Source organism: Phaeodactylum tricornutum, chromosome 5 (genome assembly GCF_000150955.2).
Source record: "Phaeodactylum tricornutum CCAP 1055/1 chromosome 5, whole genome shotgun sequence".
In the NCBI taxonomy this organism is placed as follows: domain Eukaryota; phylum Bacillariophyta; class Bacillariophyceae; order Surirellales; family Neidiaceae; genus Phaeodactylum; species Phaeodactylum tricornutum.
In genome coordinates, this window is record NC_011673.1 from 793,830 (window position 1) to 821,100 (window position 27,271).

The following is a 27,271-nucleotide window of genomic DNA, read 5'->3' on the forward strand; positions in this document are numbered from 1 at the left end:
TCCGTCCAACGGGCAACCTTCTACACCTTGATAAGATGGAAGTCTTTCGAAAGGCTGTTAAGCGAGCGCGAAAAGAAAATCCGGAAGAGTTTAAGGGCGGTGGAACAATTTTAGGTGTTGGTTTGCTTATGGGGTACTTGTGCATGCTTCATGGCAAAAAAGGAGGCTGCGATCGAGCCGAATTTCTAGCCATTGACGACGAAGATTTTCAACACAGACGACTCGTGCGTTACTACAAACAAGCTGGTTTTGATTTTATCAAATATGTTGGTGATGACTTTGGAGACATACCGGATCGGATGGTATGGGGAGGTTGCGGAACGCTTCTGCGGAAGGACATCCAATATCTGCTGGAATATTGGTCAAAGCTCATGGAGCAAAGTGAAAGTCGAATGAAATCATAGATTCTTCATTTGAACATCAAAATTATAGAGTAACATTTGTTGTTACAAGCTATTCCTCGGCTTTCACTTTCTAAAAACCGATTGAATTTCTTTGAGTAAAGTCGCGGCTGAAGTAGGCGCCATCCGTTTGGCAAGCTGTTCCGGTACTCCGGGAGAGTATACGTGGGTAATTGTCGTAAGCTCGCAACCCTCGGAACAGGGACGAATCAACTGGACACCCAGAAGCATTTCACTACGCAACATGTTGTTCTTGCACGTTAATTCAGGTGATTCGTCGTTTTCCCAGACGGATCGACTGACACATATATATGAACCCGGAGCATTCGCTAGGTGTCTTGTGTGCCAAAGCGAGAGCATCTCTATTGTTTTTGGAAGTAACCTGGGCTTGACCAAAGCTCTCATTATTTTTGCATCTCCCGCAACGGCGTAGTCAGACTCTTTAGCCGAGGTATGTACGCCCTTTTGTAGCACCAACACATCCTCCCGACCTTGACTCATTTTGTTGTATCGCTTGATCTGCTTGGAATCCAACAAAAAGTCCACCAAGCTCTCTGGTGATGTTTCCACAATCCCACGAGCTTTGGCTACTGGCCAATCGTGTCCGAACCCTTTGTGAGGGACGCCACCCGTCCAAACCAGAACATCCCCATGTTGCGGGGCGTGCCAGGGTCGAACTGGCCAGTCACCACCAAGGCTGGCGTTGCTCAAGTTTGGATACTTCGCCAGCAGCTTCTTGGTTTCTCGAGTCGGTTCAAACCGTTCCGACTCATCCGTCGCGACAGTATACCCCAAATACACCAACTTTTCCAAGATGAGTGCCAGATTTTCTTCAATAAGGAGGAAGTCACCTTTGGAAAACTTGTTTGGACTCGGTATCGAAGATTTGGGCGATGTGATTGGTACGGAATTTTTGTAGTCATGCTTCCCTTGTGGAAGGAGAATATCCAAATCATTCGCCCGCATAAACGAAGATGAGTGACGGTGCAACGAAGGACGTGGCTCCGTATTGGCACGAACACGGACCGCCAGAGGAGCGAGGCCTGTTTCGGGTAACGGCGAAACGATGTTTTTTTGTCGTCGAGAGGCAGCGACACCTTCGTCTGTTGCTGATCGTTGACGTTGAAGTGGAGCTGGACTACCAGATAGGACCGATGCCGTCGTTGCAGTGGAATTGCGCGTTGAAGAATCAGCACAGTCGTCCAGTACATTGCTCATAGTATTACGAACTTGTCTAAGGACGTCGATGGCATGTCCTTCAAGACGTTGTAGTTCTGATTCCACGGATGCTAGAGTAGTGGTTTCAGTTTGCAGTTTTTGGTAAGATTGCTCTAAAGCACGTTGTAGCGTCCGGATTTCGCCTTGTACGGATCCTATCGAGCATTCCAGTTCTCTCGCACGTCGCTGTACGGATTTTGACTCTTCGGCAATTAACCCTAACCCGCGTTGCTGCGACTCCAATTTCGTCTGCTGCTGTGCCTGTATTTTGCGCAAAAGATCCGTACGGAGTGGGGAAGCCAGGCTGCTGCTTTGTTCCTCGGCGAGGGCGGACTTGGAGTGTGTTGTGCCGGGTAGTGCCGCCTTGCTTTTCGTTGATGATGGCCGAATCCGCGGTGCTTGCGTTATAACTTTAAAGCCTTTACCAAATGCGGAGCGTAAACGTTTTTTGCGAGCATTCCCTTTGCCCACTGCTTGTTCTGGACGAGCCCCGTCCAAAGCGTGTCGTGGCGATGGTGTTTCCGAAAGCGGTACTGGCGTAGAAGGAAGGTCTTGCGGTGTCATGCCGCCATGGGCTCGGGATTCTGTCCCATCAATAGAACTACGTTCGGGTGTGCCAGTGTGCATAGTAGTCGGAAGGGATGATTCATAGTGTTGTGGTCGAGCGCTCAAGCCCTTTTGGTCAGGAGAAGCAAACGAAAGTGGCGAGAAGGGGATATATTCGAGATCGAACAGTGTCTGTAAAAGACAAGGAATAACTACACCTTCTTGATCCATACCGATTACCGAGGATTGCGTCGAAAGTCCATTGCTCAAATCGTCGGCGAACGAAATGCCCGATGACGGGTAACACGCGTCGTTGGGTTCGGGAGTTTGGCTGGGGGTCGTTGTAGGCGTATCTTGCGAAGAAGAATACGTGACGTCGTCTTCCGATCGAACGCCAGGGTCACTCCAGTCACTGTTGCTACGGTTCCTCATGGAGGGAGGTAACACTGACGGAGTGACCACCGCGACGAAGGACCGTGCCCCCATTGCCCTTGCCACGGTACGGAATGGTTTCTTGGTTTTTGTAAACGAAAGTGTGTATCCACACGTCTAACATTTCAAAGCGTACACAGTGAATCTCTCCAGGAGCGGAAATTGGAGCGCGACTGATCCGAACGCGTCCCGACTTCCTTTCTGTTAAATACTTATGCATATCTATGGCTAGGAAAATATTCGAAACGCCAGCTCCAGGAATGTGTATGGGATAAAAATCTCAACCAAATGTGATAGCTACTGCTGTACAAAATTCTACGGATCAACCATGGCCATCTTTGGCCACGATATATTTCACATATTTTTCTGTTAGGCGTATGTACTTTTGATCGTTACTCTCCGTTCTGTGCGGCTTGGGTCTTTCTCGCTTTGCGCATCAGCATGTCCATTGTCGTTCTCCATTGGAATAGGTAGTAGTCGACCACAACCGAGAATCAGCACAATCCTCCATTCCAAAGAAGCAAACGGACCGACACAACTCGAGTCGTTCCGTCCCATCACTGCGGTCGCCTACCTCTAGTAATTGATTGACTATGAGGACAATTCCTTTTCAGTTCTGGACGCGAATGCTGCTGGCGACGGCGTTGTGCCAGCATCCCTCCGTGTCGTCGCTGGTGCACGCGGCAGCGGACGACACTGGCACGGTGGGTCTATCAGCGGGTAAACTGCGATCCAACGCGGAAGAAGCCATGGCGGTGGGGGACTACACCACCGCTGTGCAGTATTTGCAGGAGGCGATCACGTTGGAACCGGAAAGTGCGGTGAATCACTACAAACTGTACCGGATTCGACACCGAAAACGTCACTACCTCGAAGCCCTCAGGGATATTTCCCAAGCCGTTGAGTTGGAATCGTCGGCTTCTTATCGCAAGCTCAAGGCCAAACTCTTGGTAACGTTGGGACAATGTGATCGGGCCGTGGCGGAACTGGATTTGTTGGCACCCAACGATCAGGACAATGCTCAGTATGAAACAGCCAAGATGTGCCACGAAACAATACAACTGGCGGAGTACCATTTTCTCAATCAAGAGTACGAGCTTGCTGCAGAATATTTTCAGCAGGCCATGTCGTTTGTTGAGATTGCATCAGATCTTGTTTGGCCCAAAGCCAAGTCCCTGTTCGAAACGGGGGACTACTACGGCGTTATCTCCGATACCGGTATGTTGTTGAAACAGCACCCGCATCACGTCGAAGCGTACTGTTTGAGAGGGTCTGCATATCATCGCCTGGGCGAACACGATCAAGCGGTGCTACATTTTCGGGAAGGACTCAAGTTGGATCCCGAGCAGGCGGACTGTAAAAAGGGACACAAGAGTGTCAAAGCGCTCGAAAAGAAGAAAGCGAAGGGCGACGAAGCCTACGCTGCCGGTGATTTTGAAAGCGCATCGGGGCACTACGAAAGGGCTATGATGCTGGATCCGACTCACCATGCCTTCAATCGTCCCGTCCAACTCCAACTCGTACAAACATATTCCAAACTAGGCCAACACAAAAAGGCCATGGACACAGCACAGAAGTATGTGGAAGAGCTAGAGTCACTAGAGGGACTCTGGGCTCTGGCCAACGCCCAACAAGCTGCAGACAGCTACGAAGATGCCGTGCGTACATTTCAGAGGGCAGTCGAGGTTGCCCCAGATGGTAGCGAGCAGGAACGGGAAGCGAATCAAAAATTGAAGAACGCTCAAGTTGCGTTGAAGCAAAGTAAAGAGAAGAACTACTATAAAATATTGGGTGTGTCCCGATCAGCCACAGCAAAGGAAATTAAATCAGCCTATCGCAAACTCGCACTCAAGTACCACCCGGATAAAGTTTCGGATGAAGAAAAGGAAGGTGCCGATTCCAAGTTTGCCGACATCGGCGAGGCCTACGAAGTCTTGTCGGATCAAGAATTACGCACCAAGTATGATCGGGGCGAGCAGGTTTTTGAAAATCAAGGAGGCGGTCCGCGGCATCAAAATCCGTTTCAGTTCTATCAACAGCAGTTCCAACAAGGTGGCGGTGGTGGTGGACCACGAGTGCACTACCGCTTCAACTAGATGGCCATTTCTCGCAAAAATAGCGAGCGATGACAGTAGCTAATCCTCAAATCGAACCACTATAGCTTAATCCAGAGCTCCTCTTGTAGGCGCTTCTTGTTAGACAGATCTCGACACAGTTTTCCCTCAAGTTTTGGAATGAAGACGATGTAAGAATTGAGAAAATTGGTTTGGATCGGCCACCTTGTCAGCCGGCCTGCCAGCAACCCAATGTGATCTATTTTTGCGTTGTCCGAGTGAAAGCTCAAGCAAGGAGAGTAGGAAAAAGTCGAACACTCAAATCGGCAGCTCATTGGCAAAAGCTAGTTGAACGTTTTTTCACTGGTGGCAAATTTCTCGGATCATGTTGAGCTGCAGCTTTTTACGGTGGCATACGAAGAGCTCCATCCAGTCGAATCACACTCCCATTTAACATTGGGTTGCTCAATACGGTCCCTACGAGAGCCCCAAACTCATCAGGATTACCGAGTCGACGAGGGCAAGGAACAGAGTTACCCAGTTCTTCCCTAGCACTCTCCGGCAACCTTGACAGGAGTGGTGTTTCGAACAAACCAGGAGCCTTTCATTATAAATGGTCAGTGAATGAATTGTAGCAGATTTCATTTCGTTTCGAGGACTTACAATGGTCATAACTCTTATTCCGTATCGCGACAATTCTCGGGCCATGGGTAGAGTCATTCCCACGATCCCCCCTTTACTGGCGGAGTACGCTACTTGACCAATCTGTCCTTCAAAAGCAGCAATACTGGCCGTGTTCACGATGCAGCCCCGGAGACCATCTCTGTCAGGTTCGCGTTCTTGCATCCGAGCTGCTGCCAATCGAGACACGTTGAAGCTGCCAACGGTGTTAACCATCATTGTTTCAATGAAATCATCCAAATCATGAGGACCTTTCTTTGACAGCGTCTTCTGGGCAATAGCAATTCCGGCGCAAGACACAGCCACGTTGAGAGGTTCCCCGAAAACTCGTTCCAGTTGATCCAGGGCATGATTGACCTCATCTGATTTGGTCACATTCGTAGGACAGAACGCCAAGCAAGGGCCCTGAGCGTAGCATGATGAAAGCGTATCGCTTTCGTCCAAAAGTCGAATGTTTTGGCTGACGGCCCAGTCACGCAGCGGTTGGACTCTCTCCGACGTCATGTTCAGGTCGGCGACCATTACGCGGGCCCCTTGCTGGATCAAATGACGTGCCGTGGCAGCGCCCAACCCCGACGCCCCTCCTGATACGAGCGCTACCGTCCGAGCAAGCGTTGCCATAGAAACAATTGACTGATGTGAGTGTGAGAATAGGTTCCGAATGTACCTCTAATTGACTGTGAGGAAGCGCACTGGTTTTATAGAATCTCGTGCTTGCAAATACTTTTACGACGGATTAGCAGCAAAGAGCTCATGTTCTGTGATCCTTGACGCTTTTCTATTTTCGAACTACCGCAATGCCAGACCAGTAAGCCGGTTTAAAATATATCGTGCCTCTTTTGTCTTCGTGACGTCCGTCCTCGTCGCGTCAACGAAATTTGTGATGTAATGTAAACTACCATTACTGACTGTGAAACTAGGGAAAATCTACAACAAGCATATGGGGTCAATATCCCTAATTCGTGGGAACAAGTCCATAAGTTTTTGTTTACGTCTTTTCTGTCTGCCTACGAAAGTATCTACGTTCCTTTGGTCCCATAGGCACGTTTTAGCTCGTTATCGTTGCAGTTTCCTAAAAAAAAACTGACTGTGAGGTTTGGCAATCAACCGGACATGACTCTGGAGAGCTCTTGCTAGCTGTAAAGTGGATTGTAAAACTTTGGCCATGACTTTGGTGCTTCAACACAAGCAATCAGGTTTTTGCTTCTTTCCAGAATATTGAAAATCGGGGAATGGTTTCTTTGCAGTACCTAGTTGGAGCAATCTGAAGTGGAAAAAAGTAATTTTACGCAATTGCTACTTACTTAGGATTCTTTTCTTTTCAATTTACAGTTAATGTAAGTTGTGATTTTAGATAAACTCCCTGTCATTGTTGTTTGACTCCTTCGTTTATCAGGTAGCATTCAGCGGCGTTTCTTCTGCGACCCGCCAGTGGTCGAGGTCAGCTGCTTTTTTTTACTCGTTGGTTCTGAGCTCTCTATTGTCTGCACTGTCGTGTTCCGGTTGACATCGTCTTCACGAAATTGGTACTGATACCCTACCATGTCTCCGCGTACAATAGCATTTAACTTTTCCATCGCGTTGCCTTCTTTGGTTAAGCGGCAAAACTCGTCTGTCATACTCTCTACTTTGAGTAGCTGCGTATCTGCTTTCTTCCCGTTTGTCGACAAGACCACAGCTGTCGACCCCGGATATATTCGTCCCCGGTACTGGCACCCTTTGAAATCCAGAACCACTGTACGACCGACAAGAGGGGAAATTTGTTTGAGAAGCCCAAATTTCAGACTCAAAAGACAAAATACTGAGCTCACAACTTACCCCCTTCCGCGACCGTTTCTAGACGACCTATCGCCCCAACAGCGCCGGTAAAATCTAAGCTTGCTGAATCCTCTGGATCAATTTGAACCAATAGCGTGTACTCTCCATTGCTTCCAAAGTTTGGTGGGATGACAACATCGTAGTTATCAAAAAATTTGTCGTCGCATTCCGCGTGCAATACACCTTCTACAGGAATGCAACTTTTTATTGGTTCGACATTTTGCGGCGTCTTCTTTATATTTTTGGTGACTTTTGTTGCTGGAAGGCGTTTTGCCGATGGCGGCTTACCGCTGTTGTGTTCGGAGACTACATTTCGAAGCTCGCTGTTCATAATCCCTGCGCCTAGGTCATTGACTGTAGCCACGGACTTGGAGCTCGTTTGTTCCCTTCTCTTAATAGCTAACGTCCTAGAGTTTTCCTTTCGTGATGCGGACGAAGCGTCGGCGTTGGAATGGAGTGGTCGTTTCTTCGTTTTAGGCGGTTGGATCGTTGGTTCAACATCCTCGTTTGGATTGAAGCTTTTGTCATCGTCACTCATTTTTCTAAGCGTAATATCGCAGCGCGTGTACAGTATTGATGCTCTTTCTCTAGCTCTGTTAGAGTGCTTCGGGGCACAACGAACGCAGTTTTCCAAACGTCGGAAGCAAGGATATGACAGTGAACGAAGCTCGGGCGAGGAAATACAGGCCTTTCCTCACCGTTTTGGAGACAGACATTAGGAAGGCTATCCGATCGGCGGCATGACTTGATAAGCAAGGAGTCCTGTGACAGGAGACTACTACAAGCACGCGACCCATAGTTACTTCTACTGTGAAATACGTCTAAGAAGTAGCTCTATCTATAGCTGTATATGTAAAGTTTCATTTACATTAATAAGAAGCGCAGACCAGAGTTGAACGGAAATCAAGTGAATTCGATGTTGATTAAGAAAATTCGCTAAATGGGTGCTCAGACCGGTGTCATATCCACTAAATGGGTTGCATCCTAAGTAACCAATAATAGTTAATAAGTATATGTCCGTTGACTGCTACATTGCGTTTACAAGTATTCCACACAGATTCGTAAATCATGTTGATTGGCATCGCTAAGTACTTAGGTAGTAGTCAGACGGAAGAGAGACACATCCTAACGGTTTTACAGCTATTATAGTGCAGGAACCTCTCTAGAGATGCCGAATTCTATTGCTTGGGCAAAACACAATATGTTGGGTTTTCTAGGAGTTTCGCTATCAGGCAGTTTTGTTGACAATCGGCTATGAAGGTTCAGAGATGAAAATCCAGCTCATTTTCTTCCATTAACAGCAAGCAAAGGCCAGGCGAGAGCTTGGGTTTGCGACGATTTGCTGCCGGGTGTGAAAATGATCGAACCCGGTGATCATTCGTCCCCAACTGAAGAAGCTCGCTTCCGGCTCGTCAATAGAACGAATCCTGTCCAAGAAGGCAACTCCCCTCGCCTTGTTCATTGGTGTGGCTTGTATATGATGATCGGTTTTCTTTCTAGGTTAGCTGTCAGCTCAGGCGTTTTTCAATCGCGGTGGCGCTCAGGTTAAGGCAGGACTAGCTTTCCTTCCGAGGATAGCCTTCATCAGAGTGACCGGCCCCGCGTGCCACGCGGAGCGCATGTCGCAGAACCCCCCGCACATGGGACAATCCTCCGACCCCTTCGGCCGGCAAACATACCACTATCGCATCGGATAAGGAGGTTTCTTTCGTTCGTTCCCAAAAACCGACCACCATTTCAGAAGCGGCAGTGGTAGGATCGTATGCGGCACAACCTTGACGAGCCTGCAACGCTATCCAGTCGGCACGTTTGATCAGCGCATGGCGCAGCGAATTGGCCAAGGCCAGCTGATACCGAAATTGTCGTTTTGAATAAGTAATGATGAGAATATCGACATCCAGCGGTATGGAGTTAAGAAAATTCTCAATTTTGGTTGCGCTGCCTGTGTACAGTTGTGTGGAGGATATTTCTATGCTGTGGCTCTTTTTGGATCCAGCCATTGCAGCTTGGACCGACTCGGTGATCTCTTCTAGCGTAGGGGTGAGTAACAACTGCACACTTGGGGCGGCAAAGACAACGCCGATCCGGATATTGTTTCCCGTTGAAGAGATTGGATTCAAGTGCTGAGCCTCGGTCACGAGTTTTTGTGGGTAGCGACTGCGATGACGAAGTAGGAGTGCCGTGTACGTTTCACCTTTTTTGGCAGTTGATTTGGACGTCGTTCCTTGCGGTAAAATGAGAAGGGCATCGGCGCCAAGCATACTCATGAGTCGGGAAGACTGTTGGACCCCCGTGCTAAACGCGAAAACGCTTCCTCCCGGCATTTGTTCTCGCAGTTGAACGCGATGATATTCGGGTCGTTCATGATCCAGTCTGATGTCCTGACTGAGAATTGCCTGAACTTCTGGATGGACTGCGGCATTCAACACAACGCGGTGTATTTGTTCTTCCACACTCTCTCCGTAAGTATCGGCTGTACTATCCGGTCCGTGATGGAGCAAGTCGAGGCACGGCTGTACCAGCAAGTGTGTACAGACGACTGCACTCACAGGATTTCCTGGCATGGCGAAGATTAGCTTGGTCCCAGAGGACGGTGCAGTCACAACCGTAGCAAAGGTTGTGGGCTTACCAGGTTTCATGAGGAGTCGACCAAAGTGTACTTTACCCTGGAGTCGTTCCACTAGTACTTCTTCAATAATGTCCGTTTCTCCCATGGAAATTCCGCCAGTTGTAATCACTACATCACAGCGCTCCAATGCAGACTGAAGGTGGGATGCCATATCGTCGACGCTATCGTCTCGAGCCAACCCCAAATCCACAGTCGTACAGTTTGCCATAGATTTCAACGTGGCAAGCAGAACGGGTCGATTCACATCCGGAATCATACCGTGCCGAGATTGTTCCCCGCGTACATTGTCACCTAGTAGCTCATTGCCCGTAGAAAGGACGCCCACGACTGGTCGACGCCGAATACTTACGCGCTCACAACCAGATTGCCGTATCAAACCCAGGGAGACGGCATCCAGAACGTGACCCCGTGGCAACATTTCCATACCGGCTGGTATATCGCAACCTACATCGCGGATCCATTTACCTGATTGGATGTCGGCCGGAACTGCCTGTATATTCACAAAAGTCGGATTTGTCTTGTTGTTGACGGTGCATTTTTCGACAGGAACCACGCAGTCAAAGTCATTAGGAACGACGGCTCCTGTGGTGAGGTAGTATGCTGTGGGTAACTGACACGCGTCCACTGTCTGTGAGGTACCGGTGTCATCTTTTGTTTGGGAAGTATTACCAGCGAACACTTTTCCAGCAATTGTATGGGTCCATTGCTTCGTTGTCGGCGGGGAAGATCCATTTGGAAAAGTCGATGGAAACCGATCGGTCGTTCGAATGGCAAATCCGTCCATAATGCTTGCTCGGTAGGGCGGATACCCTGGTTCAGACATGCCAACTGGCTCGGCAAGTACCTGACCTAGCAAGGACCCACCATCGACATGGGCATCAATCGACAAAACTGGTGGAGCAAAATCCGATTTTTGCAGGAGCACGCGGGCGCACTCGGTCAGTACGATGCGGATGGCGTCGGGAACCGCCGTCATGGGATGAATTAGCTTATCGCTGTCATCGTTCGTCATGGCTGAACGCTTCCAACCGACGTATTCCCGTATAGTAACGTATCCGTAACGAGGGAGCTCCCTTGAAAGCAAACCAAGGCTACTTCTTTTCGACAAGGAAGTATCTTGGAAAGTGAGTTGCGCACGGATTTTTCGTAGATTTCGTAATTTTGACCATCGGGAGCGGTAGGGTTCGAAACGTTCCAGAATTCTTTACGCTACGCGTTTCATGTCACTGTCTGTAACAGTAAATCCGGATCGCTCCTCTTCAGAGCCTTTATATAGTACTTTTACTTTGACATTTATTTTTGAAAGCCTATAATATCTCGCTGAGGTGTATTTGTGGTCGAATCGATGGGACGATTCTTCGTTGGAATATTGGTACGTAAGTCGTCAGCAGATTCACAGTCATGGACCGACCGGTATTCCAGAAATGGACCACGGCGCATTTTGGTCCGGTTGGCAAATCCGTTTGTCTCTGTCACTAACTCGTCATTTGATACCTTACACTCAATACCTGTACATCGACCAACGCTCCGCACACCATGGCCTCTGCCTGCTCTTTGCGAGATGATTGTCATGAGGAGGACTGGTTCGTAATGGCGTCATGGAGTTCGACGGTGAACCAGATAATCGACAAGTCGACGGAAGAGGCAACCTTCTTGTCTTCGGATTCTCCATGGACAATTTTCCCACCACCCATGGACAATGCGAGTACGCAACCCTGGTGCTTTCATAGCGACTGTGGATCGACTGGTCGCTGTGAATGTCCGGAGTGGCTCTGGAAGTCCTTGCGATGGATCAAGTTGATTGTCATTCACGCCGCTAGGAACTATTACGCCAAGAGTGCGATTTTGTTCATCTTTCCGCTTGTCTTGGGCGTCGGACTGGGTTATTTTTTTGGTCAGCAATCGGTACGGCAGAAACAGCGACAGCTCGGAGGACTGGCTAAAAATTCAACGAATACGAACAGAGGCGATTGGAAGTACTCGTTCTATAGGTGGATGATTTACTTGCTTTCGGTTGGGCCGTCGGCTTCATACGGTGCGGGATACCCTACAGCCGGAAACAAACGCGAGGTCGTTTCCATTGAATTAAATCAAGATTCGGAGGCCTCGTCAAAGCCATACGAAACCGTAGCGGTGTCCTCGCTTGATTTCAGAGGCGAAAGCGTGATTGTCAAGGAAAATGTGGCTCGTGAGGACTTGTCCAGCGATCGTGACATGGAATGTGAGAGTGGCATTCCACGGTCTCACCTACCGCAACATATAGCGGTCGTTATGGACGGAAATCGACGCTACGGAACCTTGCGGTACGGAAAGGCTACATCCGGACACTGGGATGGCTCTCGCAAGGTACTGGAATGTGCAAAGTGGTGTCTTGCCGAACATATTCCCGTACTTACGGTCTACGCCTTTTCGACCGAAAACTGGCGCAGAGATCCACAAGAAGTAGCCACACTCATGAGTTTGTTCGTCACGTACTGCGAAGAGCTTCGGGTGGAGGCGATCCAACGCAATATTAGGGTTCGTGTCGTGTCTACCGAACACGATCCAATCCCACCACCAGTTCGTGCTGGATTGCTCCGGCTGGAGCATGACACTCGGCACTGCGCAGCGGAAGGGACGGACGGTTTGCAGATGAATATTTTACTTTCGTACGGGAGTCGTGGAGAAATAGTCCAAGCCTGTCAAGCTCTGGCATCCGAGTGTCTCCACGGCAACCTTGCCCTACAGGATATCAGCGAGTCCCATCTCCAACAACGACTCTTGACCAGCCACGTTCCGGATCCCGATGTCGTCATTCGTACTTCGGGAGAATTCCGATTGAGCAATTTTTTGTTGTGGCAGATCGCTTACGCAGAGCTCTTTTTCTTGGAGAAAAACTGGCCTGAACTACAAAAAGCGGATTTGGTGGAAATCATTCGGTCATACGCAGCTAAAAGGCAACGTCGCTATGGAAAATAACTATTGCCTGCTTTCGTAATGATAAGCAAAGAATTCACAATTTACTACTTCTCTGTGTTTCTCTAATCACTAATTGTGAAGTGTACAGCCACGTTGGTACTCGAAGCGCAAACCCTCCCCGGGCAAGCGTTACTTTTGAATTGTTTGCCTTCTTTCGAGGTAAGGCGATATCACACTAGCTAGTAAAAAGCGCAGCCTTGACGTCAAAGCTCGTGTGTTGAATCTGGTTTACGACAGCAACGAATGCATGCAAGGAGATGGTTGAATATTGAGCAAAGGAGGTTACAAAGGGACTTTCTCTAAGCACACAATCGTGATATGTAATGTACACGTGTACCCGTCGCCGAAAGACATAATTTGCATCTCTCACAGCTTCGCTGCATCGTCTGATGGCACCAACGCCACATTGAAAAACCGAGGGCTATGCTGAGCTGTTCGTACCAAACTGACTTTGATATTGACCTGTAAAATTTAGAGGAAGACAATACTTTTGAGAAAAATCATTATGAAGATCGCCATACCGTTAAGGCCGAGGGAAAACCTACCAAAGTATCGGGAAAACGATTGAGATGTACCGGGTGGGACCAAGAATCGTGCCGTATTTCTCCAGGAAACGGACGGCGCAACATGTCTCTCATGGCCCCGAAAACGTCCTGCATATGATCCTGATTCAAGACAATGAAAAGGGAAAGATTCCGCGGTTGTGTACTCTCGATAACGTCTCCACTTGTAGTGGGCAAGGGTGTCAAATACGCATGCTGATCACTAGAGGAAGCCTCAAGCGGTAAGAGCTCATCCCGAGTGTAGCCAGTAATATTTTCAAAATCTTGATTACAGTCGAGAAAACGACCATCGATGTTTGCGATGGCGCAGGCAAACGGGCAGAAAGCAAAAACAGCCTTGTAATCAAGACCACGGACAAAAACTAGAGTTTCGTCTTCGGGTGTCGGTTCTGGACGGCTACATGGGCCAGATAAAACATCAGACGATGATGACTCCGCGGGAACGTACAAACCATTGACAATTTCTGTTGTCTTGCTAATGGTGTCCAACAACTTCTTGTGTTCTTGATCAAGCAAAGTCGATCGCTCTTGGAGTGTCTTGACATAATCCACCACCGTAACCAATGTACTGTATTTGTCCGGCTTAAATTGGACATTGGCTTCCGTGAGAACGTTCTTCAGAACGTCTATCTGAACAGTGATTTGCTGTGACCTTTGCTGCTCGCGGGCGTTGCGATCGTAACGACGACGTTCGCGGTCGCTTTCGTCTTCAGACACTTGTCCCCGCTCGAATGTTCGTTTCCCTGAAATACGAGCGCTGGTGACAGATTCGCTCGATCCGCTGGTTGTAGGAGTCTTGTCGCTGCTGCTATGAGTACTAGTGGCTGAAGCAAGTGGGCTATTTTCAAAAGTCACCACTTTTCCGAAAAGTTGCGGTACGGGAAATCCTCCGTTTCTAGCCCCACTCGGCATCAGAGCGGTATCTACCGGTATCTTGGATGGTTGCGGTAGAACGACGCACGATGCCCCAACTTGCGAAGACTCAGCATTTACACTGGAGCGCAAGGGCAGCGTTTTCTTCTGTACTATCTGGGGTTGCTCCGACTCGTCAACGCCAAGAGTAGTGGCTGTGATGATCCCGGAGCTACTTCGCTTCCCTTGCTGATGGTGATGAGAGCTCTTTCTCGTACTACTTTTTGCGCTTGTGCTCATCGTACTACTATTGGTCTCAAGATTCGCGAAAGCAGGCGGTTCGCTATTCGCTGGAGACGTGGACGATTCCGAACCGTAGCGATTGTCTTGACTAGGAGCAGAGCCTGTCATGCTATCCCCGTACAAAAGAGCATCCAAGGAAGCCGAAAACTGAAAATCACTCATGGTCGCGAGATCACTGGAGAGCCCACGCACATTGTACTGCGGGGACGTTCCCCGCTGTCCTGGCTTATTCATAATTGTATTCGGTCAGCGACGACTTCCGGTGGCACTATTCGTATATTCGAACTAGCTCTTCAAAGCGAAAGGGATCGGACAAGAAAGCTGCAGAATTACAATGGTATGGTGAACCGGGGAACTGAGTACACAGTAGTACGTGTCGATCGCTTTGGGGCAACAGCAGCAACGATATCTCTTCCATGGCCAGGAGTAGCAGCCACGGGTACCACATGTGTAGGGTCAACACACCAGCACAATCCGCGTGCGTGTTACCATTTGGTTTGCTGCAACTACGACTTGGTTTATCATGATTGATTGGCTGGATCAAAGTCGTGTTGTACCACGTCCGAATCCCTTCTGAAGCTGACCTTCAAAGACAAATTCGCATAAATCAAAACTGGTACTCCGCTTCACCACTGAGAAGCCGGGTTATAAATAGGGAGGTGACGTGGTGAAAAGCCAAGAGAGGGATTGTAGTTTTCGGCTAGGTAATGGTTTCGAGCAGCTGTCATTTGCTTTTCTTCTTTGGTGTTTCGACTAAATAAAATATCTTTCAACTGCATTCGACTACTGCCTACGATGTCGCAGTTTCCTTTTAATTTCGACGTGGCGCTTTTCATGTATGGTTTCGCCTTCAACCAACCTCACCGTCGCGCAATCAGTGTGAGTACCAGCGGTTTCTTGGAGTATTGCCGTTTTCGTCGTCATCGCTGTAACACGAAGCACAGCTTTTCGACAGCGTATTCCCAGGCAAGACCTTGCTGCGGCGATACAACAGCAAATACATACAAGGTTCCCACGAGTGATTCACTGTCTTCTTGAGAAGTTTCAGCTCACAACGACGAAGACTTACGACCAGCATTGAATTATCTCTAGACAGCTAGCTCGCCAAGAAGTCTATAGGAAGAGCGAGTACCAGCAAACTACCATCGCGAACGTTGCACAGGAATAGATGAATTCTTTAAGCGCAGCGGCTGCAGAAGGGGCCAGTATGGCAGCTCGCTCAAATAACGCTAGCTACAGGAAGGCGGAGCACAACGACGGTGGTTTCGCTCCTCCTGCAGCTCTTGATACGAAGGCGATCGAAAATTTACAGAGGGACATCAGAAGTCCGCATATCGCTGCTTCTGGAGTGCAATTGCCTGTAAACACGGTAACTGTGTCAAATGACTTCAACCGATTTATATCGCAGATGACAGCAGCACCTGTACCCTCAGCATCCAACGCAACAGGAGCCATCAATAGTCAACAACAAGGTCATCAACAAGTGCTTTGGCAGCAAGCGTTGCAGACACTCGCTGGGAGTACTTTTCCTATGCCTACGCAGCCACTGGCGAACACGAATGGGCAGCAACCATGTATGCCAATGTTCACGTTCCCTAGTGCTATGCAACAAATTCAGTCAATACATTCGGTTCCTGGAACAGGAAATAGCGATGTTAACGGCGGGGGGGCTGCTGCTCTGAGTGCAATGCAACAAATGTTGTTTCAGCAGCCGCAACCCGCAACTATACACATGCAAGGTCACGCCACCGGTCCTGCTAACACGGTTCAAACGGGAAGCGCATCACAACCGAAGCTTGGTCCAGTACCCGTAAACAAGAAGCAAAAGCGAATACCGAAAAGTGATTTACAAAGAAGTGAAAGGCAAAAGGCTCAGAAGTTGGAACCATCTGTTGTGTCTTTCTCCAGTTACATTTCAGGGGACTCTTCTTCAAAAGCAGCCAACGACGAAGCTCTTTCATTGGCTCAGAAAGACCCCGATTGGGCGAAGATGACCCCCGCCGAGTGTCGTCGACATGAGCGAAATATGAGGGAGCAACAGCGGTCGGGTCTCATATCGCAACAGATCAAGGAGCTACGAGAGGTTCTGACGGAGTCAAATATTCCTTTCAAACCAAACAAGTTTTCCATCCTTGTCTCTGTAGTTGACTACATCAAATCATTGCAAGCCAGAGCCATCATGCTGGACTCAGAACATCAAAAACTGGCGGACACTATTCGAGAAGCAAGCGATTTGGTCACCAACGGGTTAACTAGTGAAGAAGACAAAGAGTGCATGTCTCCACTTTCCGACGAGCCGCAAAGTGAGCTGCTTTTCGTACAAGGAATTGACTACCGTGCTGTTTTCAATCATTGTCCATATGCCATGGGGGTGGCTTCATTGGACGGAAGAATACTGGTCTGCAACAGCTCTTTCGAATCTCTTTTGGGCCTAAATAAGGACCGGGCTCGACAACAGAGCTTTTTCGTGTTTATCCGGAACCATCAAGATATATTTGACGCCATGGCAGACCTGCTTAAACGCTCAAGTGTTGCCAGTGAAACAGGGGAAGGGGTCGTAGTAAAGGAAGAACATTTGTTGTACTGGTGTGGACAGGTAGTGACTTTGCGATCTCAACGGGTAAGTTTGTCACATCTGTGAGGGGCCACATTTATATGTCATATCCAAATCCTCAAACTTTTACGAATGTTTCTTGATATCAACATAGCTAATATTCAACATCACGCTGACTAGTTCTTCGAACGGAGAGCCAAGTTTTTTCGGTTTCTCAGCTGCTGAAGGTAGTCACGACTACTGTTAGAGAAATTAGCCTCGTTTTGCGGCTTCACGGTCAGTCATTGGCTGAAGCTAATAACGACGACTGGTAGAGAAATCGGCCGCGTCTTGCGGCTACTCAGCCAAAAGTTATTGGGGTTTTCTAATACGGTTGATGTGAATTCTTACAAGCGCCATCCGTTATTTGCGCTTTTCCTTTATAGCGGCGGTGATTTTCTTATTGTGAGGTGATGACCATCTACCCCCTCCCTCCCCTGTCTAGAGAAAGGAAAACCTTCTACGCAACCCCCCTTACATGCGTTGACGGACTGTTTGAACAGCTTATGTTGCCGTCGGTTGCGTTGGCAGACTTTCCGGGCAGCTTATGCTTGTGAGCAAAAAGAGTATCTCACAATTCTACGAACGATTTTCAACCAAGCCGCACCCACGCGTTTCTCTTGTCAAGACTAATACTATTTTGTTTTCCGAATGACCAGACTGTACAGAACCTACGTCTTTGTAGTACTAGAGCGGGGTACGGCTTCAGGCGTTCTCCTGAATCTGGTTCATCTATATCCTTTATCGTTCACGTGAAGAGCTAATGAATGCGATCGAATGAAAGGTTTTATGTCTCAAAACGTTTCTAACTGTAAGAGCAATCTCTAAAAGAAGCAGAATTCCGCGCGATCAGAGAAAGATCTTTGTGTGGTACCGAGCATCTCCGTCGGCTGAAAAATAGTACTTCGAATGCGTTTTGCCAAAAGAATCAAAAAGCAACTTCCATAAATAAAAAATAAGAGCAGATTGTTCTGAACGCTTCTTTGAATTGTGTATGTCATTTTCATTTAATCACAGTATTATCCACACAGTTCCTAGCCGGATTGCACATGAAATTTCATAAAATTAAAAATATGAATTAGTCTGAACAGCTTTTTGGATTGTGTAAACGCCAATTTATTTTAACATAAATTATTCTAAACAACTTTTTGGACTGTGAAAACGTCAATACAACTTAATCACACAAACTTTGCACTTAATATCCATATAAAATGTCGGATTAAATTCAGGATGGGCAAGAACCTTAAGAGAATGCCGGAAAAAATCTCCTCTAACAGAAAGTTGATGAATTACCCAGATAAAACTGGTCGATCCTTCTGTTTGAAGTGTGTGCGCTGCAAAATACGGATGTCGCCCAATTCAAGTCTCTTTTTCAAGATACTCGGAGACCAAAAATGAACAAAATTCATTTTTATTATCTAATGAATTGATTACGAGATGAAAAATCAATGTGTGAGAAGTTTCGCTTTTTAACTTTGTAAAAGTATTCTAGATGATGAGTCCGTTCAAGAAAAAGCTGTAGATACTCTGACATTGTGGCCACTTGACTGCTGCAAAGCGAATCACACATCTCTCCAAGACCTAACTCCTATGAAGCCAATCAAATGGAAATTTACTTTCACATTAAAGAGAAAAAAAGATACGCTCTTCTGTTTAATTTTTGACACTTATAAAATACAAGACGAACTGATCACTTTATGCTTGCTTAAACATGTACATGCCGACATCGGTATATTCTTTGATTCATCAAGACTGCTGAATATTAATAAATGAGAGCAGAACTAGTATCTCTAGTAGTACCTTTGAACTGAGCTATAGGTCGAAGAGACTGTAATTGCACGGGCTTTTTTGAAAATTCGGAAATGCTTCCAATAGCAAATTATCGCGCTTATGTTGAACAATCATTGATTATTTTTCGGGTTTTGATTTGGTATTGTCAGAATTTCAATTGGCTTTACCAGAGAATCAAGATATACAAAGGTACTATTGAAGACGGTATTTCTACTCTCATTTGTTAATTTTCAGCAGTCTTGACGAATAATTTTACAAAGCGGTGTCGTCCTGTAAACGTAAAATTAAGCGTGGTATTATATTTTACGCGACTAAAACTGTCAATATCATATCCTTTGTGCAAAGGAGGACGTTTTAGAAGTTTAAAATAAAATTGAGATTTCTATATCGAATGTTCAAAACAACAAATTGCAACCCGGAAAAAATTGAAAGAGGTTACATCAGACTTTCAACTTAAAAGCTCATTTTGATATCCTCTCGCCAGATTGCTAACTTTTTCATTGCCACGAAGTATCAGTCTTTTAGTAATTGTAGAGAACAGAAAATGGATATGTGCAGCCCTGAAAATTACAGCTTCGCGAATACCTCGTAATTTGCTTTGCTGACACAAAGGTGGTGGGTTGAATATGAATTTTGAGTAAGCGTTTGCTATACGCGAAAGTCAGAAAAGGCTTAAAGGAATACGAATCATAAAAAAAGTTACAAACTTCAAACTAAGAAAACAATGTCCAGTTCACTCTTTTACTGTTGATGAGATCATAAAGTTTTCAGATGTTTGAGTAACCTGAACACAATTCCCTAACACGTTTGGCAAGTCGAGAAATGAAAGCCAGGAAATCTACACGGTTGGTATACCCTAGACTTTGCAATATTTCTCGGAGCTGTTTGCTAGACTTCCAGGACGTTTTGGTTCTTGATCGCATCGCATTTGAGTATTCCAGGTACACTTTGGATTAATTGATTGTGAATTACTAAACGAAATATAAAAAGTGGCTAAAACAAACACATTGCTTTTGCAGTCGTGCTGTGGGCAGATGCTCATAGATTTTCTTCGAAAAACGTAATTGACCTGCTATTTCCAATTGGCGAGCTATTTACTTCAACGGAGGAAGATGCTCAGCACCACAGTGAGGATCTTGTTTGGTAGTGCGGAATTTGGCTTTTTCAGAGAACTATTTTACAATTAGAAACGTAAAAGTTGGGGCAAGACCTTTCCTTCAATTATGCAGTCATCAGCTTCACGTAAACAATAAATGATATCAAATCTGGAAGCTTGGGGTGAGGCAGCAGCAGCGTATACAATAGCTTTTTAAAAACCCTAACCCTACCCATATTTAAAAGGCTTTCGTGTTGCTACACTGTACGAAAAATTATACTAAAAAAAATAAGTTACCCTTAGATTACAGAGTCTGTGTATGATTTACGGCGTGTCGTGCAGTTTTTCGAGCACGACGGTCTGGTCGACAGCCCGACTGACCGGCACCGTAATCGATTTGGAAATATTGAAATAATGTTTCGCGTAATAGCGCGAGGTAAAAATCATCTTTCCGAAAATAAGTTCCAATTTGATCACAAAAAAGTGTGATATTTTGCAAAATCGTGTCGGTATTCTGATTGGCCGGAGTCCTAGGGAATCCTGAACTCCTACGACAGACCCCGAAAATCGACCAATCGGGAGAGCAATGTTGTCTGTTCTCCCTGACTGGTTTCGTGGAAGCAATCCCGATTCGAAGAGGGAGGCAACCGAGGCGCACAACACCAATAGTTTGAACAGACTACTGGTTGCGTGCCATACTGTTTGTTAGCCTCTGCCTTTGTGATGGTCTCCGGCTTTGGCAGTCTCCCCGCGCGAATTGGTGTTGCAAAATACTGCGTTTTTTTTTGAACCAGATCTACTCACTTTTTCAATTGTTGAGAGAACCAAATTGATTGTGAAAAGTAGACGTCCTGCTTCACCTGTTTGTTTTCTTTCCCAAAGGTATTTGAAAGTCCCTGTTCTTGGAATCCTAGTGCACCCGCAGCAGCATCCTGCTCACTTTGCAACATATGAATGGAGCATGAACAATTCTAGCCACGCGGTCATTGACTAGTTTCCAATGGCAATGACGCTTCAACGGATCAGGAACACCAGAACACCCCTGCCATACACATCAGGATCCCCGGAGCCCCCGTTCCTCTGCCTAGGAGCCAATGGTTCCGCGGCAGTAGCTTCAACCCAGCACGTGATTGGATCAAGCAAGTTTGGGCTTTTGTCCACCGGAATACTGCCACTGCCACTAATGGGCCAGTCTTCAACCAGGCCCACTGGCTATATGTGTCCATTGATTTTTTCCTGAGGCAACCAATGGTAGACTTTCAAGGCTGTAAAAGGGCTCATGGAAATCTTAAGTTGGGTGCTTCATTTCTCTCCTCCCCTGCAAATGGTCCAGATACTGAGAACTTGGTAAAACTTGTCCTTGACGGTTTGAAAGGGGTCCTATACCATGACAATTGCTAAGTCATCTCAACTACATTCACTACCAACAACTGCCAACCAACCAACAAATGACTACCAACAACTACTGACAACTACCAACCAAATACTGACAACAACTGACTACTACCAACTGATCACTACCAACTGATTTGTACCAACCAAATACTGACAAGAAATGACTACTACCAACTGATCACTACCAGCCAACTACTGACAGCAGCTGACTACTGCCAACTGATCACTACCAACTGATTATACCAGCCAAATACTGACAAGAACTGACTACTACCAACTGATCACTGCCAACTGATTACTACCAAACAACTACTGACAACAACTGACTACTACCAACTGATCACTACCAACTACTGACCACTACTGACCACTACTAACAACTGACCACTACTAACAACTGATCACTACCAAGAACTGACCACTAACAACTTCTAACTACCAGCTGTCAACTACCAACAAACAAGTACTACCAAAAAGCACCAAACAACAATTACTATCAAAAAGCACTAAACAACAATTACTGTCAAAAAGCATCAACCAACTACCAACAACAACTACCAACCAACTGACAACTGACCACTACCACCTACCAATAACTACCAACTGACCACTAACAACTACCAACTAACAACTACCACCAACAACTACCAACTGACCACTAACAACTAACAACTACCAACTACCAACTAACAACTAACACCAACAACTACCAACTGACCACTAGCAGTACTAGTGGGCCCGTTGACACCACATTGACAGTTGGTAGATGTAGTCAGATCCAACTTCCAGGCAGCAAGGATTTGGTGTTAATAGTACCTGCCTACCAGGTAAGGTGCATGTCACAATTGTTGTCAGTAGCAGTAGTAGTTGGCACACTGACAGTTGGTAGAAGTTTTCAGACCCAAATTCCAGGAAGCAAGCAGAAGAAGCTGGTACACTGACAGTTTTTAAACATAATCAGATCCAACTTCCAGGCAGCAAGCAGAAGTAGCTAGAACCCTGACAGTTGATAGATGTTGTCAGATCCGACTTCCAGGTAGCAAGCAGAAGTAGCTGGCACCCTCATTGGTAGATGTAATCATATCCAACTTCCAGGTAGCAAGCAGAAGTAGATAGTTCTATTCACACAGAGACAGCTTAGGAAGCTGCAAAATTATTGAGCTAAACCATGCCTATGGGACCAAAGGATAGTAGATACTTTTGTAGGCAGATAAAAAGACCTAAAACAAGACTTATAGACTTCTCCCCACGAATCAGGGATATCGAACCCCATTTGCTTGCCGTAGGGTTTTTCTAACCTTACACTTTTTATAACTATGGTAGGATAACATTAGGGTTGTTTCTAATTCCTTCATACCGTACCGCAAACAAACTGCAACGAGCAACAGGAACCCTAACATAGGCTATTGCTGTAAGCTGCTATATTTAATAGCAAAAGCTAGCTCTAACATCAGTCCCCGCCCCAGTCTCTGCCAACCCCATCAACTGGCATTACCGACAAATGTGCCAGATACAATTTTGTTCTGGTGGTAACGTCAGTTACAACTGGTAGTGGCACACTTGAGGCTAGTATGCTTAACAAACTATCAGGTAGCGACATTTGGTGTTAATTACGATTGTCTACCATCCAGGGAACTCCTTGGTGAGTTTCGTTCCTATTCGTCGTCGCGCATTGTATGGTCACCTCTTCTAGCACTCTCTGGTATGTATGAAATAGATTGAGAGTGATCAACTATTGTATATTTACATTAACTGTAAAGCTTTCTCTTATATGTCGTCTCCCCACCAAGCTTAGTCAATATACACATTGATATCCCTGAAGAAAGTCTATAATGCTATGAAGTGGTCAGTTTGATTGACAGTGCAGCATGATTTAAATTGATTTTTCTGCAGGGTGCTTTGGGTTTTATTCGTAAGCTCCTGAACATGTGCTCTTCTTGCTTCGGCTGTGAACGCTGAACGCCACACCGTGTTAACCTGTAGTTTAAGGCGAGGGTCTCTTCTCCGCTTGTGTTCGACCCGTTCTATCAGTTGAAAACCTGCCCGAACGGCTTCGGACGTTAGGTCGAGGCAAACCAAAACGACGCTCTTGCTGGACTGCTGTGCGGAGTCCTGGCAGACTTCCCTTTTCGATTGATCCGTCTCTGTGCTCCAAAGGAGTACCTGTATTTCCCAAAGTTGCCGCAGCGAGGCTGGGGTACTGCAAAGCATTTGCTGTCTCCAAGGTCCCCCGCGGCTCGCCATCGTCATCCACTAGAGGTCCAGGAATTTTTTCTTGTACGCTGTATTGACCGATACCGAGTCTTCGCTTGGAATCTTCGTCCCCTGGAGAAAAGCTTACGTCTTTTAAACTCTCAATTTCCGTGAAAGCTCTTGTCTGTGTTCTTTGTACTGGAGCATTTCCCGTACTAGACGTATCGACTAAAAATTGGCTGCTTTTTCTAGCTTCCTTTTCCTTTTCGTATTGTCTAACAAACATCGACAAACGCTCAACTTCTTGCAGCATGGCATTGGTATGAGATATGTCCGAGACATTGGTATCCTCGTCATCTTCATTGTCTTTTGGCGACCATGATGACAGTGACGGAGATTCTGGAATAGCGGTAAGAGATGGGTCTCTGGATGTGATTGTGGAATCACCCACTGTTGCATCTCCTGGGCGATCGGTGAAACTGAACATTTGCAACCCGCGGGTTTTTTGGTTTCCTCCGGAGAGCATGCGATCCGATGCGCTAAATTGTCTCAGCTCCGGACCCGTGTTTGTATCCCCAAACGCCTCGAAGTCGGGCACATCTAGAATGTCGTCTCCATTCATTGGGGGCGCGGATCGAGCGTTTGACCCAAGCATACCCACTTGTGGAGTCAATTCGAAGCCTCCTTGCTGGTGCACCATGGACTCGAAGTTGCCGACGGCTTCGTCCCCATACGGGAATGACGAGGACACTTGTAGCTTCCCTGTGGACTCCGGCACTCTAGTAAAAGGAGCGGTCACTCCGTTTGAGTTGTCATACTGCTTTTCTTCCCAAACCGCCCGGTCCAACGAAGCTGCTTCTTGCAGCTCTCTGGCGAAACGGTCACCATCACTGGTTTCCGTACTGGGAATTCCTGGGATACTCAAGGTGTCATCATTGTTCCCACTCTGATTGGGCGTGACCAAAGTTTGCCTTGGCATCGGTCTGGGCTGGTAAGCTAGCGACGGCGGGGCATTCGGTAATACCATGGGACGGGCCATCAATTTCTTAGCACGAGCCTGCCTTTCCTTGTGATTTTGGCAAATGACGCGGCATGTATAGGCCAAGCCCAACATTGCCGCAGCCGCAATGAACAACCCGAATACAGTCTCAACGGTAGTGGGTCCATCATCTCGATCGGGCTCGGGCACGCCAGTGGCGTTTGGTACACTCACACTCGACACTGTCACCAGGTTTTCGTTAACGTCCACCAGTGCTTGTTGCAAGTTCTCCATCGTGACAGCTGTGCGGAGAAAGGAATTGGTGGAAGCAACAATCGAATTTGCGTCCTGTGTACTGGCATCCACCAGCAAAACGGCGGTACCGTTAGCTTCGAACGATAAAATCGTGGCGTTGCCCACCAGTTTCTGTAAGCGTCTCGTGGGTCTGATGTTCGACTGCCACAAGAACCTGCGTTGCCGGCCTTGCCGTACGTCTAGGTCAACACCGGTAAACTGGACCCCTTCACGGTCTCGATAGTAGCGACTCAAAATGGCGGTCAAATAACCTTGCCAAGCAAATTCTAGAGTTTCCACAATGTTTTGCGGACCGCTAAAGTTGTATTGCACCAGCTGTAGATCAGTGGAGAACGCCATTGGTATGGAAAGCGTACGCGATGGTCCTAGCGATGGCCTACCGGTTGCGTCGTTGCTATTCTCCTCTACCGGTTTCCGTGATGAACTTCCGGCGGGTCGAGAAGGAAATATAGAGACAGCGGTTGGAGTGACCGGACTCGTCGATGTAGGAATTCCCAGCATCCGTGTTGTGATTGGCGATCTGTCTCGTCTTGGACTATGAACAGGTACCGGGGAGGGCCACATTGGACTCGTTCTCAGAAGACCCGAGGGTGTTTCCGTTGGACCCGTGAGTGTCCCATGCGTCGTCGGCAGTGCCATAGGTGCCATACTCGGACGCAGCGTAAGTCCTCTTGTCGTACTTCCCGTCGGCGCGCTGGTGGACCCTCCGAATCGCGTCGTCGGCCATCGAGTCGGGACCCGTGAGGAACTATTCGCGGGAACCCGGGTGGGTACGACCGTCGATGACTTGGAACGGGGACTCGGGACACCCATGGCGGGTGATGATGTGAAGTTGAGCTTGGAAGGATTGTTCACGATCCATCGGAAAGGCTGCCGTTGCGTCCACGAACGACGGGTCGCTTCCGCGGCCGACCCCCCGACGAAAAGTAGGCAGCCGACGCCCCACACACTGCGTAGTCGCGGCCGTTTCATCGCTACCCACTTGCACCTCAAAAAGACGGAGGTATTGAAAGGTTCGGGTTTGCTAAAAACAGCACGGAAATGCAGGAATGGGAGAGTCCCAGTCTCCTTAATATGGCCAAGAGCACAAGAATAGGACGACCATGGTGACCCATTCTTCCGCGTCCGGTACCACACACACACACAACTTACACCGTGGGAGTCTAGAGTTACATCTAGAAAAAGGTTAAATGGTATATATGCATGAAGCTTATATTGCAATTCCAATTAAGGATACGACTTGGAAAACGACATGATACCTTTCAACGTATTGTAGATTGGCATTGTTCCCGCCAAATACTACTTACAGTTACTGTATCAATTTCGTTCCAAACTCGACCGGATTGGAATTGTTTCTGTTTTGGCAAGACACCGTGGGGTAGCTCGCCCCACCCTAACGGTGCCCAACAACCCTTATCTCGTTCCAATTTTGTTGAACGGGGACCTTTACGAAAACATCGTTTTGGATGCCAACCCAAGCGCAGCAGTAGTACTGTGGAATACGAGAAAAAGGGACGCCGAAGCGCCGCGCACACGCACCGGGAGCAATCATGTATTGGTGGTGGTACCTCTGGGCAATCTTGGCATCGGTAATGGCCTTGCCGCTAGCCGTTGGCAGCTCCTCCTCCTCCACGGGTTGGTGGGGTTGGCATGGCGGTGCCATAATTCCCGTAAACCAAACACTGGACTTTCGTCTCGTCGGGAACGAAACAGTCCTACACCAGGGATGGCGGGTCGTTACCAATCGCCAAATCCGAATGCCTTCCGGTCGCTTGGTGGATTTTGAAGTCGTCGGCCAGCGCGGTACGGACCAAGCAGTGTTGGTCCTGGCCTGGCATCGGGCGACGCAAACAGTCACTCTGGTACGCGAGTACACACCGTCGGTCCAACAATTCATGTTGGGCTTGCCAGCCGGGATGGTGGAAGACCAGAAACACGATGCGTCGGATGCCTGGACCGCCGCACGGGCCGAATTGCTCGAGGAAGCTCGCCTCGAAGGAGGAATCTGGCATCAACTGGGGGAGCGACCGACCGTCATGGACAAGTACAGTACTACCGGTTTTACAGTCTTTTTGTGCATTGATCCCATCGCGGTTGCGGCCGACCGGGCACCGCCTCGGGATGCAGGCGAGGAAGGCTTGGAAATCATTACCGGCGTTACCGTGGCAGAGTTAAGGACCTATATCCACGACGGCAATCTGACGGTCGTCGGAGGATGGGCCGTACAACGGGCTCTCCATAAATTGAAAGAATTGGGAGAAATTGAATGACCAGTAGCTTTGACCGTAAAAGAAATCTCGCTCCCAGAGAGAGCCTAGAGTAGAGATGCTCCCCAAACTACCAACTTACCTGTCTCATACCTACCTACCTACCTACCTACCTACACATCTACCTAGTCACCAAATTAGGCTCTCGAAAAGAGCCATCCAAATGACAAGTGGCACGGTCGTGCGG

The 27,271-nt window shown here is 47.5% G+C and overlaps 10 protein-coding genes across 10 annotated transcripts; 5 read left to right on the forward strand and 5 right to left on the reverse strand.

The window, feature by feature from the left end:
- Positions 1–3,069: 3,069 nt before the first annotated feature.
- PHATRDRAFT_44959 (predicted protein) lies at positions 3,070–4,800 on the forward strand. The gene has a single exon (XM_002178809.1). It carries the CDS (start codon positions 3,191–3,193, stop codon positions 4,691–4,693), a length of 1,503 nt encoding a protein of 500 aa, XP_002178845.1. The 5' UTR covers positions 3,070–3,190; the 3' UTR covers positions 4,694–4,800.
- A 254-nt stretch (positions 4,801–5,054) lies between these two features.
- Positions 5,055–5,953, reverse strand: HAD1 (3-hydroxyacyl-coenzyme A dehydrogenase; the record flags this gene model as incomplete). The annotated part of the gene is made up of 3 exons (XM_002179029.1): positions 5,055–5,252; positions 5,315–5,765; positions 5,832–5,953. The coding sequence occupies 3 exons, from the start codon at positions 5,951–5,953 to the stop codon at positions 5,055–5,057; spliced, it is 771 nt and encodes a 256-aa protein (XP_002179065.1).
- A 782-nt stretch (positions 5,954–6,735) lies between these two features.
- On the reverse strand, positions 6,736–7,688 carry PHATRDRAFT_34514 (predicted protein; the record flags this gene model as incomplete). Its single annotated transcript, XM_002179030.1, has 2 exons — positions 6,736–7,067; positions 7,151–7,688. The coding sequence occupies 2 exons, from the start codon at positions 7,686–7,688 to the stop codon at positions 6,736–6,738; spliced, it is 870 nt and encodes a 289-aa protein (XP_002179066.1).
- A 1,018-nt stretch (positions 7,689–8,706) lies between these two features.
- On the reverse strand, positions 8,707–10,791 carry PHATRDRAFT_44961 (predicted protein; the record flags this gene model as incomplete). Its single annotated transcript, XM_002179031.1, has 2 exons — positions 8,707–9,663; positions 9,700–10,791. The coding sequence occupies 2 exons, from the start codon at positions 10,789–10,791 to the stop codon at positions 8,707–8,709; spliced, it is 2,049 nt and encodes a 682-aa protein (XP_002179067.1).
- A 524-nt stretch (positions 10,792–11,315) lies between these two features.
- On the forward strand, positions 11,316–11,887 carry PHATRDRAFT_34516 (predicted protein; the record flags this gene model as incomplete). Its single annotated transcript, XM_002178810.1, has 1 exon — positions 11,316–11,887. A coding segment is annotated over one exon (572 nt), but the record flags the coding sequence as incomplete, so codon positions are not given.
- Positions 11,888–11,993: 106 nt separating this feature from the next.
- On the forward strand, positions 11,994–12,737 carry PHATRDRAFT_11438 (predicted protein; the record flags this gene model as incomplete). The annotated part of the gene is made up of 1 exon (XM_002178811.1): positions 11,994–12,737. One exon carries the CDS (start codon positions 11,994–11,996, stop codon positions 12,735–12,737), a length of 744 nt encoding a protein of 247 aa, XP_002178847.1.
- Positions 12,738–12,751: 14 nt separating this feature from the next.
- Positions 12,752–14,864, reverse strand: PHATRDRAFT_44962 (predicted protein). The gene is made up of 2 exons (XM_002179032.1): positions 13,283–14,864; positions 12,752–13,199 (listed from the first exon to the last, which is right to left on the reverse strand). Exons 1-2 carry the CDS (start codon positions 14,687–14,689, stop codon positions 13,104–13,106), a joined length of 1,503 nt encoding a protein of 500 aa, XP_002179068.1. The 5' UTR covers positions 14,690–14,864; the 3' UTR covers positions 12,752–13,103.
- A 550-nt stretch (positions 14,865–15,414) lies between these two features.
- PHATRDRAFT_44963 (predicted protein) lies at positions 15,415–18,025 on the forward strand. Its single transcript, XM_002178812.1, has 3 exons — positions 15,415–15,927; positions 16,195–17,075; positions 17,164–18,025. Exons 1-3 carry the CDS (start codon positions 15,624–15,626, stop codon positions 17,254–17,256), a joined length of 1,278 nt encoding a protein of 425 aa, XP_002178848.1. The 5' UTR covers positions 15,415–15,623; the 3' UTR covers positions 17,257–18,025.
- Positions 18,026–23,314: 5,289 nt separating this feature from the next.
- Positions 23,315–25,789, reverse strand: PHATRDRAFT_34520 (predicted protein; the record flags this gene model as incomplete). The annotated part of the gene is made up of 1 exon (XM_002179033.1): positions 23,315–25,789. One exon carries the CDS (start codon positions 25,787–25,789, stop codon positions 23,315–23,317), a length of 2,475 nt encoding a protein of 824 aa, XP_002179069.1.
- Positions 25,790–26,367: 578 nt separating this feature from the next.
- On the forward strand, positions 26,368–27,087 carry PHATRDRAFT_34521 (predicted protein; the record flags this gene model as incomplete). The annotated part of the gene is made up of 1 exon (XM_002178813.1): positions 26,368–27,087. The coding sequence occupies one exon, from the start codon at positions 26,368–26,370 to the stop codon at positions 27,085–27,087; it is 720 nt and encodes a 239-aa protein (XP_002178849.1).
- Between the last annotated feature and the right edge of the window lie 184 nt (positions 27,088–27,271).

What these genes read in the sequence shown, in the direction of transcription:
- PHATRDRAFT_44959 (XM_002178809.1), top strand. Translation starts at nt 3,191, where the DNA reads ATGAGGACAATTCCTTTTCAGTTCTGGACGCGAATGCTGCTGGCGACG.
- PHATRDRAFT_44962 (XM_002179032.1), bottom strand. Translation starts at nt 14,689, where the DNA reads ATGAATAAGCCAGGACAGCGGGGAACGTCCCCGCAGTACAATGTGCGT. An exon ending in ATCGTTTTCCCGATACTTTG is followed by an intron (nt 13,200 to 13,282) that starts GTAGGTTTTCCC and finishes TAAATTTTACAG; the next exon opens with GTCAATATCAAAGTCAGTTT.
- PHATRDRAFT_44963 (XM_002178812.1), top strand. Translation starts at nt 15,624, where the DNA reads ATGAATTCTTTAAGCGCAGCGGCTGCAGAAGGGGCCAGTATGGCAGCT. An exon ending in CATCAATAGTCAACAACAAG is followed by an intron (nt 15,928 to 16,194) that starts GTCATCAACAAG and finishes TACACATGCAAG; the next exon opens with GTCACGCCACCGGTCCTGCT. An exon ending in TGACTTTGCGATCTCAACGG is followed by an intron (nt 17,076 to 17,163) that starts GTAAGTTTGTCA and finishes ATATCAACATAG; the next exon opens with CTAATATTCAACATCACGCT.